The sequence below is a fragment of the Macaca mulatta genome, chromosome 4 (assembly GCF_049350105.2).
Source record: "Macaca mulatta isolate MMU2019108-1 chromosome 4, T2T-MMU8v2.0, whole genome shotgun sequence".
Classification (NCBI taxonomy): Eukaryota; Metazoa; Chordata; class Mammalia; order Primates; family Cercopithecidae; genus Macaca; species Macaca mulatta.
In genome coordinates, this window is record NC_133409.1 from 22,300,827 (window position 1) to 22,319,114 (window position 18,288).

Below are 18,288 nucleotides of genomic sequence, written 5' to 3' on the forward strand. Positions count from 1 at the left end.
AGTATGTGAAAAATTAAAATATGTTAACAAAAAATTTTAATCCTACAAAAAGATTAGGGGACAAAGTTGAGGAAGTCTATCACAATGGAAAGCAAAATGACAAAAGCTAGAAAATAGGAGACAGCAGCTAATAGAATGAGAAGATGAAACAAAGCAGTCCATTATAACAGGATTTCTAGAACAAAGAAATAGAGGGAATAAGGAATTCTCTTCATTATCAAAGAGACAATGAAAAAAATTCCTGAAACTGAAGGGAATGATGAGCGAAGCAACTGTTACTCTGCTGTGGGTAAAGAGTACCACAGGTAAAATTCTCCTCAAATTTTTGAAGCGGAGGAGGCAAAAGCAGACCACTGATAATAAGTTCAGGAATCAGAGTGGCATAAGAATTCTTCCTGGCAATTGTAGAAGTGAGGAAAGAAAGACGTAGTGGCTTTATCTGTTAGATAAAGAGTTTTCAACCTAAAAGTCCAACCAAATTATCAATCAAGTATAAGGGAAGAATAAAGGGCATTTTGTCAAAAATTTAAAAAAAAAAAAAGCAGATTTTTGCTGCACATGCATACTTTCTCATACTTTCTCTTTTCTAAAGCAAACAAAAAGTCATGAGATACAAGGAAAAAGCCCCACATGGACAAGAGTTGAGGAAGATTCCCAGGTCTAATATGAAGGAAACCCCTACAACAGCAGCTGTGTAGCTAGCCTAGAGCACAAGCATCTACATGGCTTCCAGGAAGGAAGTGTCCAAGAAAAAATTAAGTACCAGATTATCTGATATTGTTAAACATATTGAGAAAAGTGTTACCATTCAGTTGGGGAGTTTACGTATATAAAAACTAAAATGAAAACAAGAGATATTTATTAAACTAGCCTCAGGAAAAATACTTACAATAACAACATTTGGATAATTCAGCTCCAAAAATAATAATAATAACTAAATAGTTCTAATACTGCAAAAGCAGAAGGATGATTTATCTGCAAATTGTGATAACTGTCAGAGGATGAGGCAAGCAAAGTTTTCCTGTGTGTAGCGTGGTGGGGGGTGGACAGGTATATTATGAAGAAGTCTAAGAGAGTTAAATCCTCCTCTTCCATACTGGGCAGTCAACTTACCCCAAATTGAAAAATCAACATGTGTCAGTATGAGCAGACTATTTAGGAACTTGGCGGTAAATACCAGAAGATATGTGCAGGCCTGAGAGGTAGGAATGAGGCACTGCACAGGGCTCCTGTTTTTCACTATATGCTTTGTCACATATTTTAATTTTTTAGCCATATGATGTTTATTTTGATATAAAAAAAGTTTTTAATCCACCACATTTAAACTTTGGTGACTTGTCTTATCTCACGTGTTCTCATCTAAGGTATAAAGTAGGTTCCTGCAGGTAGTCACCCCCAGTCCTGTCCGCCATTCCACAGTATTTCCAGGGTTCATAATGTGCTATGCACTGCTCCAGGCACTGGGGATACAAGAGAAGAATGACTGCAGCTGTGTTTTGCAGGCAGAGCTTGTTAGCATGTATGTAGGGAAAGAGAAAGCAAGGAACTAGATGGGTGGAGTAGGAGAGGATGTACAAAATCAAGAGCTCTGTTTGGGGCAAAATATGTTTGAGATGCCTACTAAAATCCAAATAGATATGTCAACTAGAGAGGGACATACAAGTCTGGTACTCAGTAAAGACATTAAGACTGGAAATATAATTTGGGACAGGCAGGCATATAGATTAAGTACAGAGATATGCCTTTCCAACTCCACACGATCCCTGTGCTCCAGAAAAACATGATTCTGGCAATGAGGGTCATGTTCTCCCATTAAATACTAAAAACAGGCTTGGGCTCACATGACCAGAAAATGCCAGAATGTTAGCCCACGGTTCTGATTGTCAAAATCTAACATGAAGTAAATAGAATAATTCTTTCCATATAAGTCTTCTAAGGTTTTACCACTGCAGCCTATTAAATCTAAAGAAAATTAATAGGGAATTATAGGGCATTTGCATTACGAAACCAATATTACAGATCCCTACTGCCTACCGTTGCCATCCGGGCTTTACGCAAATAAGTAAGAAGGTCTCCTCCTTCCATCAGTTCCAGGATAATATACTGGGGTTCATTCAGCAGACAAACTCCAAGCTGTTTCAGAATGTTGGGATGATTAAATTTGCTGAAAGGTGGAAAGACACAGGCTGGATGACATGACAGAGGCAGGAGTCCTAGCCAAGGGTCTTTATGGAGTACAGCAATTCTTTATCAATAATTTCCTTCAAAACCCCTGACTTAGTGTGTCTAACGCTCTAACGCTTCCTTTTCCAACTACTGGTCTTTGTGCTTACCTTAAGGAGGTAATATGGCAACCCCTAGTGGCCATGAGTATGGATAACATAGGTTGGTTTTTAGAAGGAATAACATTTGTATTAAGCATATTTTGGAAAAGAAAGTAATTTTGACTAGTAGCCTCCTTGAAAAGATATTTTAAAACACTGTGTTTTGGGTCATTACAGGTATGAAATATATACTCTCCCTTTCAGGAAAACAACCCAGAAATGCAGGTTTGGCTACACAGTTTTCTCAAGACATCAAACCAAGCAAGTCCCAACCTAATAATTGGAACCCACAGCTTGAGACTCAATCAACCATTGCCTCAAGTTTTCCCATTAGGATGTGCTTGAGCAGTTTTTATGACCACAGACTCAAACTTGGAGACAAGTTTACGAAGACAAAGATATTTTCACTGACATTACAGCATTTGAGAGAACTCTCTCTTACTGGGTATACTTGACCATTATTCCATATTTAGATGAATACAAGTGTGTCAAAAGTCAAATAGCTTCAGAATTCACTTGCAAAACATGCTCCTTACTGAATATAAAAGAAAGGAGAACCTTTTGCCTGAGGAGTGCCTGTGCCCAGGCTCTGAAGATTGGCTTCTATAGACTACTTGCTCTGCAGATGTGGTTTCATTGAAACATTTCAACCATGTTGTTTTAGGCATGATCTGTTACGTCAGGTCATTTTGGATGTTAAAAACAAGTCAAGCAGACATAAAACTTCTTACCCATACCAAGAGAAAATTATTTCAGAGCTACCTCATCAGATGTGCCTCCTTCAGGAATTCAATCTTCTCCTGGTCGGTGGAACCCTTCTTCAAAGTCTGTACAACATAAAAACAAGTCAGGAATCAGTATAGCAGACATTTCTGTGAGCTCAGCGGGTTAATGGAGATTGTTGTTTGTTTTGTAATATCTACCCTGAAAGCTGGAAACAGATCATAGATAAGGCATGTGCATGTATTCTATAAACCCTTCAAATGTTACCTCCTGTTATTGCTAATAGAATACGCAAAATAAAAGGTCTAGTAATGTTTATACAATGTTCCTCCAAAAGGTAGAATTTTAAGAGACCAAGTTTTGTTATTTAGGCTAATTTCTTAATTTTCAAAATTTTCTTCTTAGTATGTTTTCTTTATCTCCTTGCTTTCAATCTATTTCTTGAAGGCAAAGTTCCCAGTCCCAAGCAATTGATCAAAGCTAATCATGAAAATTGTGTTCTGAAATTCTCCAGCCTCCCTTGGAAATTGGGGTGGTCACATAACTCGGTGATGGTCAATGGTATATAAGAGAAAAACTGCTAAGGCGGGGAGGGAACTTTGAAGAAGACGTTTGCCTTCCTGAACATGTACATCTGGCACCATCTTTCCTCCTTTCCCTGGTCCGAATGAAGATGTGATGCTTGCTTCTTTGTCAGCCATCTTGGAACAATGAGGCAGCAAGCATGAACAACAGCCAAGAAAATTTCAGAGACACTGGCTCTGACCTGACACACTATCCTGAAGCCAGCAGTCATTTTGTTACATGACAGAAATAAACATTTGTTTAAAACAGTCAAGGTGCGAGTAAGTTAAAGAACTTTTAAATGACATCATTTGGAAGCAGAGAGAATTTTGCCAACTTTTCTAGTTGTATAGCTAACTCTCAAAGCAATAAATCTCTAATAAGCAGAGATCAGGACATTGCTCAAATACATAAAGATTCATCCTCCCTTTATCAAAAGAAAGTTTTACAAAAATATGAGTATATCCAGTGCTTCCTTAAAAATATATTAAATGTACCATGATAAATAATCATGTAGTCAGAGACTGACAAACTATAGCCTGTGGGCCAAATCCAGCCTGTCACCTCTTTTTATATAGCCTATGATCTGAAAATGGCTTTTCCATTTTTAAATGGTTGAAAAAGTCAAAAGAATACTACTATTTCATGACATACGAAAATAATATAAAATTCAAATTTCAGTGTTCATAAATAAAGTTTTATTGGTCCACAGCCACACTCATTTATTTACATATTGTCTATGACAATACAATGGCAGAGTCTGTATGGCCAGCAAGCCTAAAATATTTACTATCTGCCCAGTAAAGAAAAGGTTTGCTGACCCTTGGTCTAGTACCTTAAGAATGTGTTTTACAACTCCAGTTCTCTTATGACATGTTTGAAGAAAAATGATTGTCTGATAGGTCTTAGCTAATTAGTAGCCTTAGAGGTAATGCAAATCCTGGAGATTGTTGATTACAAACAATGTTCCTATGTAGGAAACGTTTTTTAAAAATGTGATTTCTATAGCTATGGATACGCTTCGACATTCAAGCTGTCCTCTTTTCAACAAAGAGCACTCAACTTTTATTATAATTATATCCACGTCAATCCTTGTAGATATGGTGATATAATGTGTCAAGGAGTTCGAAGATTCACATTACCTTCACTGCTACTTTGATTTCTCCACTTCCAGCTCCTAAGATGTCCACTGCTGTTCCTTCATACACTTCTCCAAAGGCTCCACTTCCCAGCAAGAGCCGCAGAGTCAGTTTTTCCCGAGGGAAGGCAGGAAGATTTTCAATCTCCTCTTGGGTTGGAAGAGTACTGTAAAATAGCAACATTTTTGTCTCCCCACCCTCCACATATATAGGGTGTACAAGTTTGTGTTGGTATTCGTATTTGTGTTTGAGAGAGAAAGAAATATCTTATGGCTTTGCAGCATTGTGTGTTTTATGTGACATGGTGATGTGGAACTTTGTGTTCCTAATTACTTTACTACTATTCTACCACCTTTTACCCAGACAGAGCATGATGGTCCACTTCTAGGCAACTTAATTTTGATAAAAACGTATATGTGTATGTATTGCCTCAAGACTTTTATTGTAACTTGTTGTGTCAAAGTTACTAGGTATTAACTTCTTCAGATTGCCAATTTGTGTAAAAAGCTACTGCAAATTAGTAATAAATGCATCTGGGTTTATCAGCTTTTCCTTTAGCTATTTCAAACATGTGACATCTTATGTAAAACAAAATTTACTATGACCAAAAAGATCAACCCCATCACCATAAGGTTAACTTTTAGAAAGCCAAGTTTATCACTTGGAATACTACAAGGGGGAAAAATGCTGCCATGTTAAAAATGCTTTCCATTTATAATAGGGAATCTTGAGTAGCAGATATGTGCAGTATTTGCTCAAAGGAAAGTCACCTCTAAACAGCTGATTTAGATCCCCTTTGTGTCTACTTCAAATCCTTTGCTTTTACACCTTGCATTATAAATTTCTGAAAGCAAGGCCTATGATAATTTAATTCCTTTTTGCATAGATCCTAATATCATGAAGCTTTGCTTAAGACACTTGAATATTTTCCTTAATTATGATGACAACAAAAGTTCAAAACTCATCTGTTTTAAGAAGGTTTTGTGGGCAATCATTATACAACTTCTGAAATGGAGTAAGATACTTAAGGCTGACCACATATACAAGGCTCTCAAAACTCTCCTCTCAAACACTGCCTCCAGGTCAACCAACCACGTTACCATCTATTCTCTTCAATGTAATATTTTCTCTTTCTTTCATTTGTTTTTGAGCTACATGATAAAACACTGGAAAATAGTGTATTTTTGTGTATTTTTCTTATAACTGCATAATTTGCCATCCACATTTGAGAGTGGAAGAGGAAGTTTTCAATAATTCTGCCAGAAAAATGGGTATAAACCATTACTGTCCTGGGCAATGCAGAATTCATAGGTACTCTCACTGCTGTTGCCCACCCTTTGCCTAGGTGCTCCATAATGATGGCCCACGCTACGTACTGTATTGCATAGCAGGCATTAGCCAGGCCTACTCCGGCTGCCAGACCGCGCAGCTCAGCCAACTCTTTGTCTTCGTTTAAAAGCACTGTCAGCCCCTCCTTGGCACTTTTTTGATTCTTTAGTCTTCTATGCCAGACTATAAAGGAAAAAAATGACATAATTTACAAAATAAAATATTGCTTCTTTTTCCCTTTAGGAAATGCTAACAATGCATTTTAAGTGTTTTTATGTAAGAACACTATCAGTAGAATAGTTATAGGAGTTTTCATAATTTGATTTTAAAATAGCTTATAAAAAACTAATTAAATCCAGGTAAAAAGCCATATAAAAGCACACAAATCATACTACACCATTTTTAATCTCACTTCTTAAAATTTAATGTATTTCTTACTGTTGTTATAAACAAATTAAAGTATCTTAATATTAAAACTTATTTGTCAAAATCACCCATAAACTAGAGTCAAAGTAAACCAAAACAAACATAATTATTAGTGAAACAAATTCATTTTTGAGTTCAGTCACATCCAGGTTATACTCCTCAGTAGAAAAGAAAATGCTTTCAGTATAATGGCAATTTTTTTTTTTTTTTTTTTTTTTTTTGCAGAGTACAAGAGTGTTTATCATTGTTGTTCATACACACATACTCAAATATGTAGAAAAAGTATTGGAACGAAGCTTACCAAATGTTAGCAGTGGTCTGCCCTACTTGTAGAATCATGAGTAATTTGTATTGTCTTCTTTATATAATAAGGAGTATTAGTTTTATAATAAAAGAATTTTTTAAATATTAAAATACAATTATGTGAATAAGATTGTCCATCTTTACTGAACTGTTGACTCAGAAGTTGAAAACAGCAAGCATGCTTTGAGAGATGATCATTAAAATTTGAACTTAATTTCACAGTAGTTTCTATCTTCAAGAAGTTAGAGTTTTACTCACATGAAATTTAATTTGAGGGGTTACACGGTGACAGATCACAAGTACCTTTTGCTAAATTAATTTTTCAAACTTGAAATGTTCTTACCACCTCTTTTTTAGGCTTCACTTTTAAAGGCCCAATGTAAGCCCACATCCTCAATGATGCCTTCTGAAACCTCAGCAACCTCTACTAATCTTCCATATCTGAACTCGAAAGACTAATTATGCCTCTCTGTGAGTGCTTATCCTATGCACTGTCTTGTTTATTTCATCTGTTATTGTCTTTCGTTATTATTTAACACATATCTTGCTATTTATCTTTCCACACAGGCATGTCTTACCTCCCTCGTTAAATGGCAAGCTCCTGACGTCAGCAGTTGTATTTTACAGGTTTATATCTTCCTCTACTCCCAGCAGAAGGCTAATGTTAGACATTAGATACGACCGCTCAGAAGCAAAGGCTGTCAACACTCATTTTAAAAACCTGTCTTAATTTTACGTTTACAACTGATGAGTGCCCTCAGCACAATACAAATTTTAAAATAATTGTGACTTTTTTGTTATTTTAATGAGTCAACCTTTTCTCATGCACGCACACGCTCTTACTAGTAAAACCACATGCACTGCTGCTAAAAGCAAAGAACCGAATTAGCTTAGCTAGACTCAAAAACTCATGAATTTCAAACAGAATAAAGACCTTTTAAGTCCTGAGAAAGTCAGATATCCATAGGATGTCTTGGAAGCACAATAGGTTGTCTGAAATTATCTCATGTTCATCCACTAGAGTTATGGGTTTAAACAATGGTGATGTACAAGAAAGTAAGCAAAGGTCAGCTGAAGGATTCTTCATGTAATTCTCCTTCCCAGTAGGAAAGCAGACAAGCAGTCAAGCCTATATGCCAACTGCCAAATATACTGCAGTCATATGCGTAATTCTGGAGGGGCTGGCTTAGTGGCACAAACATCAGCTGTGCAATGCTTAGACTCTCTGGAACCACAGGTTAAAATCCTGGCAGGGTCAGCTGAAATTTTTAGCTTTCCAAGTTTGCTGAAGGAGTTTCACATATTGTCTGGGTGGAATCTTTGAAAAAAAATCTGAAATCAAGCTTCAAAGTGCTCTCATATAGATTGTGATTCCAATCACTTTGCAGAAAGAATAAAGATTTAGAACACAGTAAAGTGTTGGCTTTCTTTATCCTGAGAGTTCAACTTTATGTTTGTGACTTTTCCGTCAACTTTCCCTTGTAACTTACTCCTGTTTGTGAACAAAATAAGCTACAACTTTCTTAATATGTGTTTGAGTGTTCTTTTCTGGTAAGAATCATGCCCTTCTTTCAATGATTCACTGTGTTGGGGACTCTCAATATTAGCAATAGATAGGGGTCCATATATCTTATGAGCCAAACTCAAACAGTTTGGAGACTGAGAGAAAGTGCTATTATTATTTGTGCTGAAACAGAAATAAACAAGAATGTATGATCACTATGGTAACTCTAAAAGTTCAATCAATACTTGACCATTCCTTTTAAGGTTTTCACTGCATTTTATCATCATTAAAGTACACCTTCTTAGAAAAAAATAGCTTTCTATCTACCTAATCTAATTTTTCTGCTTTCCTGGTCATTTATAAATTAGCAGGGATTTGAAATAAGCAGATCAGATGTCTGAAAGCAAGAGTGGATCCCACAAGCCAGAAATGGATCTTCTGCAACAGTGGCCGTACTCATTCCAAACCAGCCTGTCTGCTTAGAAACCAAAACTATCCCAACCAAAGATTGTCACTGGCCTCCCATTAATTCTATACTTTTTTTCTGTACCCAGGGTTATTTTTCTTTTATTTATTTTAAACTATAAGCCACAAAACATTTGTATGCAGCCAATCAGAAACAAATACTGTTTTAAAGAAAGCTAGAAGTTGGTGCCCTTGCAAGTAGTTTTATCTAAAGTATAACATGAAATGTACATATTTATTTTCCACAAAATAGTTATGCCTAGATCAGAAAACAACTCACAGAAGTTAGTGGTTATAAATGTATAGTAGAAGGTAACAATGTAAATTTTATTAACTTAATCAGACAATATTTCATGTGGGAGATTAGATCAACTAAGAGATAAATCAATCCGATATGATTAAATAAACAATTTGTTGCCTATTTTTTAAATTCTATTATACTTACCAAAGGTCAGTGGGATTGTAATAACCAGAAATATTCCAACTATAATACCAAGTATGAAACTTGTTTCTGGTATCCAAAAATCATCTAATAATATAAATCAGAAAAAAAAATTAATTCATAGATAAAAGCTAAGTAGCCCCAGCTCTACCTAAGCACACAGAGTAATATAGCAGAGCTAGCTACTACTGGATTTTTGCAAGCCAGTTGTTTGCTAGACAGTTGGTAGCTTGAAAGCATCCATACGGAGAGTGTTTATGCCGTGTGAAATCAAAATCGAGGTGTTTTTGCTTTTTTTGCAGAGAGCTAGTTTACCAACAAACCACTGGAATATACCCACTCAGTCTTGTACTTTAAAATGACTGAGGAAACATGTATATCTTTTTAATAAATTTAGGACCAAGAAATCTCGGTCTTTGTATACTAAATAGTTGACACTCTTATTTTGTATAATATCTTCATACATATTCTATTTCATGGATATTAAACTGAGGAACAAACATGGTAATTTCTCTTAGGTAGTTTCAGTTGTGTAGAGGAAACAAACATGTAGGCCAGAGTCTGGCAAACTATGGCCTGAGGACCAAATCTGGCTATAGCCTGATTTTGTACCCCCTATTAGCTATGAATAAGTTTTACATTTTTAAAGTGTTATTTTTAAGAAGAAGGAGAAGGAAAAAGAGAAGAAGAGAAAAAGATGAAAAGAAGAACATGCTACAGAGATCATATGTAGCCTGCAAAGTCTAACATATTTACTATTTGCTTCTTTTCAGAAAGTTTGCTGAGCTGGGTAGCAAACTTTTGTACACAACTAACTAGATAACTAACTATAATATAAATAAGAATAATATAAGTTTCATGTAGCGTGTGAGTGTATAAAATGCAGTAATTCATTTGACTAAGGAGCATCAGGTAAGCATTATGATGAGTTCATTTAAGTTAAGTCTTGAAGGATGAGAAGAATTTCAACTGGCAGAAAATAAAGAATAGGAAATCACAGCTAAGGGGCACAGGGTCGGTGGTGTGGACCTGTATTATAGGCTGAGGCAAACACAGGGCCAAAGACCAAGTGACATAAAAACTTGTTACTGGTCTGATGTGGCTACAGCACAAACATAAATATTGGAAAAGATAAACCACAATTGTAGGATAAATTACGGAAGACCTTACATGCCACAAAGAAGTTTGTAGCTGATTCTGAAAGCAGTGAATGGAGAGCCATTGTGGGTATTTCAGAGAGGGGTTAAGTAATCCAGCTTGTGCTTCAACTAGATTAACTGTCAGCAGTATGCATAAGCCAAGGACACAGGCAAGAAATGATACCTTAAATTAGGAAAGCCAAGGTAGAAAGAGGAAGATGAGAACTCATCAGAGAGAAATCAAGATGGTAAAATCAACAGGACCTGATGACTGAGTAGAGGGAAGAATCACATATGGCAGTGAGATTTCCTGCCTATGTGATAAGAAAGACAATATATCATAAACTAAAATAAAATACACAGTGGAAGAGGTAGATATTGGGGAAGAAACAAAGGTCTTAGGCCTGTTATGTATAATGTGAGAGTGGTCATAAGGCTGGTATAATGTGAATAGAATAATAAGGCTGGATAGAACAGATTGTGAACAGCCTTGGAAGCCTAATTAGGAGCATGGAATTGATGTGGCAGGAATTAAGAGGGTGGCTGATTATTATTGGGGAGAAAAATGACATGATGATAATGATGTTTTAGGAAGATCACATCACATGAATGGAATCGTTTAATAGTTTGGATAATAAGATATATATATATAGCCACCGTTATCTATTGCTAATGTTAAAAATGTACTGATATTTATTACTGAACCTTTAGGTAATAAGCTAGTGTGTAGACAGACATGGTAACATACCTCCAACTAATATAGTATTCTCACTGATTCCACTATATTCACCAAACCCTAGATTATTTGCCGCTACTACTCTGAACTGAAATATTCCTTTCAGGTTTTTGGACTTCCATGTGCAAATGCTACTGCAGGATCCATTAAATGTCATCTTCCACCTTAAATTCTGGTTCTGTAAATTTGAAGTGCTCTTTCTGCAAAAAATAATAAATACAGAAAATATACATGACAGTATACCTGTTATTTCTAGTTGTTCATAGATCTTCTTAGTGACTGAACTCCTGAGAGTGTCCTTTGGCACGGTTTACCCTTGACCTCATTCCTCTCCCATAATCTGGCAACACAGATGCTAACAGCATGGTTTTACCGTGATCCTAGTGAGGCATGGAGCCAATTAACTCAGCCCACCAAGAAAGCTGTGAGTAATCCGTGGTCAAGAGAGAGCTGAGTACCCTTTTCCTACTAATAGTAAGGGGAAACTTTCTCCAGAATTCCAAACCTATAAGAAATTTATTACATGATTTTTAACTGGGAAGTTTCCATTTTCTCAATCTCCAGTCTTTTACATTATTTGTAGTTTACTTATGCCATAGTTCAATAAAATACAGAATACAAAATTGATAAGGAAAAGTGTGACAGTTCAGCTACCAAAGTTATCATTATATCTGAGATTCTGAGGCTTGTTGCTTCTTTTTGTATTGACCTACATTCCACCTCAAAGTCAATCCAATTGTTTTTCATTTGAAACATGGAAAGAGCACAAGGGCTGGGTTCAAAAGATGTAACTGGAATGACTTTTCACAGAATCATCAAAGGCAAGCTCAAGGTCTTCCATTTATGTCTTCTCTAACAATGAAGAACATTTCAGGTCTGAAACTTTTCAGACCGCAATAGTTTTAGGGCTTGGTGCCAATCCGCAGTAAGCTTAGGGGTATGTGGGAGAATCTGGTTCTGTTCCTGCTAATTGACTCATCCTTCTGAAGACCGACAGAGAGTGAGAGCTGGCCCTCATAAGAGGCAGGGAAAGGGTAAGAACATCGGGAGCAGCAGGGCAGCAGAGTTGGTCACAGCTGTTCCCAGGAGCTGAGGGTCTCTTTAAGGACCATCCTGAGCAAAGCATTAGGACAGAGTGTTTTTACACATTTTGTGAAGTCTCACCTTTAGCACTGGCCATTTCATTGTTTAACCAAACAACTCTGATCCAAAAGAAAGAGGCCCTTGAGAATTTGTGAAGTGGCTCTACACAATGGCCATTGAGAAAAGAAGGAAGAATTCTGATGTTGGTTGAGCACCTTCTATTTACAACATACTGTACTGGGGCTTTACATAATGTTGTTTTCATTCACTGAGTCCACAATAGCCTAAAGAGGTGAGATAGATATTATCATCTCCATTTTACAGATGAGGAAACTTACGTTCAAAAAAGGAAAAGAACAAGGATTTAAACATGGTTTGTGTACTGGATTGAGTCATGTCCTCCCAAAATTCATGCCCATTCAGAATATTTTAAAGTGACCTTATTTGGAAATAAGATCTTGACAAATGTAATCGAGTTAAGATGAGGTCATAGTAGTTTAGGATGGACCCTAATCCAATGACTGGCACTTGCATAAGAAGAGGGAAATCTGGACACATAGAAAACCTTGTGATGCAGGAGGTGATGATGACAAGGATGCATCTACAAGCCAAGGAATACCAAGGACTGCCAGCAAACGCCAGAAGCTAAGAGGCAAAGATGGATTCTGCCCTAGAACCATCAGAACAAGCAGTCCTGCTGATACCTTGGTTTCAGACTTCTAACCTCTAGAGCTCTCTACTGTTTCAAGCCACCCAGTTGGTGGTCCTTTATTGTGGCAACCTTGGAAACTAATAAGGCTTGTTCAACTCCCAAGTTCATGCACTTTGCATTTCCACTACCCTGTCAGCGAGTACACAGGGTCTAACTAGTGTCCTGACTGAAGGACTTATTTTGAGATACTGAAGTTACAACAATGATTCAGTCATCTTATAGTCCATGTCCTGACAGTGGAGACCTGGAGCAAGGAGTATGCAAAGTATTTAGATGGAGTCATTTTAGTAGCACTTAAGGTGTTACTCAGGGTAACACACTAAAGAGGTCCTAGCAAAAACCTGATGTGTGACCTGACTGATGAACATCATTACAGTCACAAACCACCAAGACAGTTCTGCAGGTTAGAATGTATTTCACTCTGCATGAAAAGCAGTAACATGAAAAGCAGTAACACTCTGCATGAAAAGCAGTAACTTCAAGGAGGTTTCAATTAGAAATAAGGGCCAAGGGAATTCTCTAGTATGAACAGGAACATTTTTTAAGGTTATGGGAATGCCAGAGACAGATGAAGCAAAAATAGATCAAAGATCAAGTTGCCAGGACTATAATTATGGAAGTGACTTTTGTCCTTGGAACTTCTTAAAAGATGGTTTCATAGTCCTGTGAGAGGAGTGTCTTTGGAATTTGGAATTCTCCCCTCAAGTTGGCATGAAATCAGTCCTTCTGAGCCAGTTATGGTTCACGCGCTCCCCATACTGGCCAGGTCTGAGGCTGTTCATCAGTGGCTGGTTTTCATCGATGGTGTGTTTTCAGTCCCTGGGAACACACTGCAAACTGTAATCTTCACAATGAATTGAGAATCCTGTGTGACCTCTATGCTTCAGACAATTTCAGAACCTGACCTAATTTTACAGTATGAAAAATACCTACTTCATCACCGATTCTCACTAGAGAGTATTCACCTTGCTAAAGCAAATTATCCTCAGGAATTTACACACCATCATCATTTAACATTAAACATCAGCTAAGCTTTTTAAACAAAACTGATATTAAGTAAATATTGGTTGCATGAGCCTATGATCAAACAATTTCCATAAAGTGTCAATGAGCAGTTAGAGATTTCTGAGAATGATGTGATCTGTTTTATAATTAGCATGCCAAGACCAACCTCTAGGAATTGAGCAAAGAACATAATGATGCATGTGAGTCCTTAAACTTAAGATCTTTGTGTTTATATGTAAATACATTTGCACAAATAGTGTTACTTTTTATTACTTTATCTTCTTAGTTCTTTGTCATTTACAAGTACTTTGCAAATACACATACCTTATCTCAAGGATATAGTATATAATTCTACATCCATTATCTTCAGCTTTCTCCCACTGTATTGAATTTTTACTCCCTTCCAGTAATTTGGGAATGCCTGGTTTACCTGGGACTCCAGCTTTGGGGGGAAAAAAAGAAAATATTGATTTGATATGTTTGAAGTATTAATCTTCTGCATTGAAATCTTCCTGTAGAATATATTAAGAGGAAAGATAAATAACATTAAAGAAATATTCAGAGAGGCAGGGCCAAGATGGCCGACTAGAAGCAACTGTGTTCAGAGGTTCCTGTTGAAAAAAACCATAATAAGTGTGTGAATCCTTCACTGGCAACCAAGGTATCTAGATTCGCTCATCAAAATTGACTAGAAGGCTGGTGTGACCCACAGAGCGAAGGAAGAGCAGTGAGCCCACCTGAGAACCACACGGTTCTTGGCTGGAACCCCCTCCCTCCAGCCAAGGGGAGCAGGGAGTTAGCATGCTACCCAGCCAGGGAAACTGTGCTTTTTCCACAGAACTGTGCAACCCATGGATTGGAAGATCCCACTCGCAAACCCACGCCACCAGGGCCTAGCGTTCCAACCCTAGAATATGCAGATTCTTATGGCCTCTCAGCTGGAATCTGCTTAAGCCTACTGAACTCCCTGGGGGAGGGATGACCAGCACGGGCTTCTGCTGCCTGCTGTCTAAGCCCTTTGAGCTCCTTGGGGGAGGGGCAGCAGCCAGCACTGGGACTCCCAGCTGCCTAACACGCTAATCTCCCTGGGAGGATCAGATGGATGATCTGACAGAAGTAGGCTTCAGAAGATGGGTAGTAATGCAGCATGGGGGAAATGCAGCATCCATTTCTATAGCTCCAGGCTGTGCTTTTCCCCTGCTGGAGTCAGCGAGGCTGGTCAGCTTGGTCCCAAGACTTGTCACAGCCTAACACACCATCTGTGGTAGTCAGCGGCCAGAGCCTCCTCAGGTCTAACACTGACCCATCCTTCCTCAGTGGGTGGGGCTTCCCTGCAGGATCTCTAATAACTCCAGCCAGAGGCTCAGGGACAGAATCCAGATCTCCCTGGGCCTGAGCCCTTAGGGGTAGGGGTGGCTGCAGTCTCTGCAGACCAGCAGACTTAGCCTCTCCTCCTGGTAGTTCTGAGGAATCTGGGAAGCCCAGACAAGTGGGCTTCCCCACAGCAAAACACACCCTCTCCACCAGGGGACAAAGTGCTTCATTAAACGGGTCCTGCTCCTGGTGCCACACAACTGGGTGAGACCCTCCAGCAGGGATTGTCAGGACACTCTACACAGGAGTGATCCTACTGGCATCAGGATGGTGCCCCTTAAGGTCAGAGGTCCCAGAAGAAGGAGCAGACACCCATTTTTGCTGCTCTCCGGCCTCCTTGAGTTACATATCCAGGCGTGAGAGCAAATCAGATGAATAAGGCCTAAAGTGAACCCCAGAAAACTGCAGCAGCCCTACAGAAGAGGGATCTGACTATTGAAAGAAAAACAAACAAGCAGAAAGTGACAACAACTGCATCAACAACAATAACAACAAGAGCCCCCACAAAAAACCCATTTAAGGGTCAGCAGCCTCAAAGACCACAACTAGACAAACTCAAAAAGATGAGAAAGAATCAATGAAAAAAATGCTGAAAACCGAAAAGGCCAGAGTGCCTCTTCTCCTCCAAATGATCACAATGTCTCCATCAAGGGTGCAGAACTGGGCGGAGGATCAGGTGAATGAACTGACAGAAGTAGGCTTCAGAAAATGGGTAGTAAAAAACTGTAAAACTATGATGAGCTAAAGGAGCATGTTCTAACCTAACGTGAAGAAGCTAAGAACCTTGATAAAAAGTTGGAGGAATTGCTAACTAGAATAACCAGTTTAGAGAGGAACATAAACGGCCTGATGGAGCTGAAAAACACAGCACAAGAACTTCATGAAGCATACACAAGTGTCAACAGCTGAATTGACCAAGTGGAAGAAAAGATACCAGACTTTGAAGACCACCTTATTGAAATAAGACATGCTGACAAGAAGAGAGAAAAAAGAATGAAAAAAGCCTACAAGAAATATGAGACTTCATAAAAACTGAACCTATGGTAGCTTGGAGTACCAGAAGGAGATGGAGAAAATGGAAACAAACTGGAAAACACACTTCGGGATATTATCCAGGAGAACTTCCACAACCTAGCAAGACAGGCCAACATGCAAATTTGGCAAACACAGAGAACACCATTAAGATACTCCATGAGAAGATCAACCCTAAGACACATAATCATCAGATTCTCCAAGGTTGAAATCAAGTAAAATTTGTTAAGGGCAGTCAGAGAGAAAGGCCAGGTCACCTACAAAGGGAAGCCCATCAGACTAACAGTGGGCCTCTCAACATAAACCCTACAAGCCAGAAGAGACTGGAGGCAAATATTCAACATTCTAAAGAAAAGAATTTTCAACCCAGAATTTCATATCCAGCCAAACTAAGCTTCATAAGTGAAGAAGAAATAAAATCCTTTCCAGACAAACAAATGCTGAGGGATTTTGTTACTACCAGGCCTGCCCTGCAAGAGCTCCTGAAATAATCACTAAATATAGAAAGGAAAAACCATTACCAGCCATTGCAAAAACACACCAAAGTATAAAGATCAATGACACTACAAAGAAACTGCACCAACTAGCACGCAAAATAACAAAATAGCATCATGGTGACAGGATCAAACTCACATAACAATACCTACCTTAAATGTAAATGGGTTAAATGCCCCAATTAAAAGATACAGATTTGCAAATTGGATAAGGAGTCAAGACCCATTGGTGTGTTGTATTCAGGAGATCCATCTTACATGCAAAGACACACACAGGCTCAAAATAAAGGGATTGAGGAATATTTACCAAGCAAATGGAAAGGAAAAAAAAAAAAAAAGCAGGGGTTGCAATCCTAGTCTCTGACAAAACAGACTTTAAACCAACAAAGATCAAAAAAGACAAAGAAGGGCATCATATAATGGTGAAGGGAACAATTCAACAAGAAGAGCTAAGTATTCTGAATATATACGCACCCAGTAAAAGAGCACCCAGACTCATAAAACAAGTTCTTAGAGACCTACAAAGAGACTTAGACTCCCACACAATAATAGTGGGAAACTTTAACACCCTACTGCCAGTATTAGACAGATCAACAAGACAGAAAATTAACAAGGATATTCAGGACTTGAACTTAGCTCTGGATCAAGTGGACCTAGTATATGTCTACAGAACGTTCTAGCCCAAATCAACAGAATCTACATTCTTCTCATGCCACATGGTACTTATTCTAAAATCGACCACATAATTGGAAGTAAAACACTCCTCAGCAAATGCAAAAGAGCTGAAATCATGACAAACAGTCTCTCAGACCACAGTGCAATCAAACTGGAACCCAGGATTAAGAAACTCACTCAAAACCACACAATTTCATGGAAATTGAACAACCTGCTCCTGAATGGCTCCTGGGTAAATAATGAAACTAATGAAACTAAGGCAGAAATACGTTCTTTGAAACAAATGAGAACAGAGACAATGTACCAGAATCTCTGGGACACAACTAAAGCAGTGTTAAGAGGAAAATTTATAGCGCTAAATGCCCACATTAGAAAGCCAGAAAGATCTAAAATCACCACCCTAACATCACAATTAAAAGAGCTAGAGAGGCAAGAGCCAACTATTCCAAAAGCTGGCAGAAGACAAGAAATAACTAAGATCAGAGAAGAATTGAAGGAGATAGAGACACAAAAAGCCCTCCAAAAAAATCAACGCATCCAGGAGCCATTTTTTTAAAAAAATAAAACAAATAACAAAATAGACCACTAGCTAGACTAATAACAAAGAAGACAGAGAAGAATCAAGTAGACACAATAAGAAATGATAAAGGGGATATCACCACTGACCCCACAGAAATACAAACTACCACCAGACAATTCAATAAACTCCTCTATGCAAATAAACTAGAAAATCTAGAAGAAATGGATAAATTCCTGGATGCATACACCAAGACTAAACCAGGAAGAAGTTGAATCCCTGACTAGACCAGCAGCCAGCTC

At 38.0% G+C, this 18,288-nt stretch overlaps 1 protein-coding gene across 1 annotated transcript in view; it reads right to left on the reverse strand.

Annotated features, from left to right (window-relative positions):
- Positions 1–18,288, reverse strand: part of ROS1 (ROS proto-oncogene 1, receptor tyrosine kinase) — a 144,274-nt gene that overhangs the window by 28,075 nt on the left and 97,911 nt on the right. Inside the window, exons 33-39 of the mRNA XM_078001181.1 lie at positions 14,219–14,336; positions 11,107–11,294; positions 9,223–9,306; positions 6,127–6,262; positions 4,754–4,916; positions 3,087–3,151; positions 2,035–2,164 (exon numbers count right to left, since the gene is read on the reverse strand). Of these exons, the coding sequence (XP_077857307.1) occupies positions 2,035–2,164; positions 3,087–3,151; positions 4,754–4,916; positions 6,127–6,262; positions 9,223–9,306; positions 11,107–11,294; positions 14,219–14,336 (884 nt within the window). The remainder of the gene's footprint in view (positions 1–2,034; positions 2,165–3,086; positions 3,152–4,753; positions 4,917–6,126; positions 6,263–9,222; positions 9,307–11,106; positions 11,295–14,218; positions 14,337–18,288) is intronic.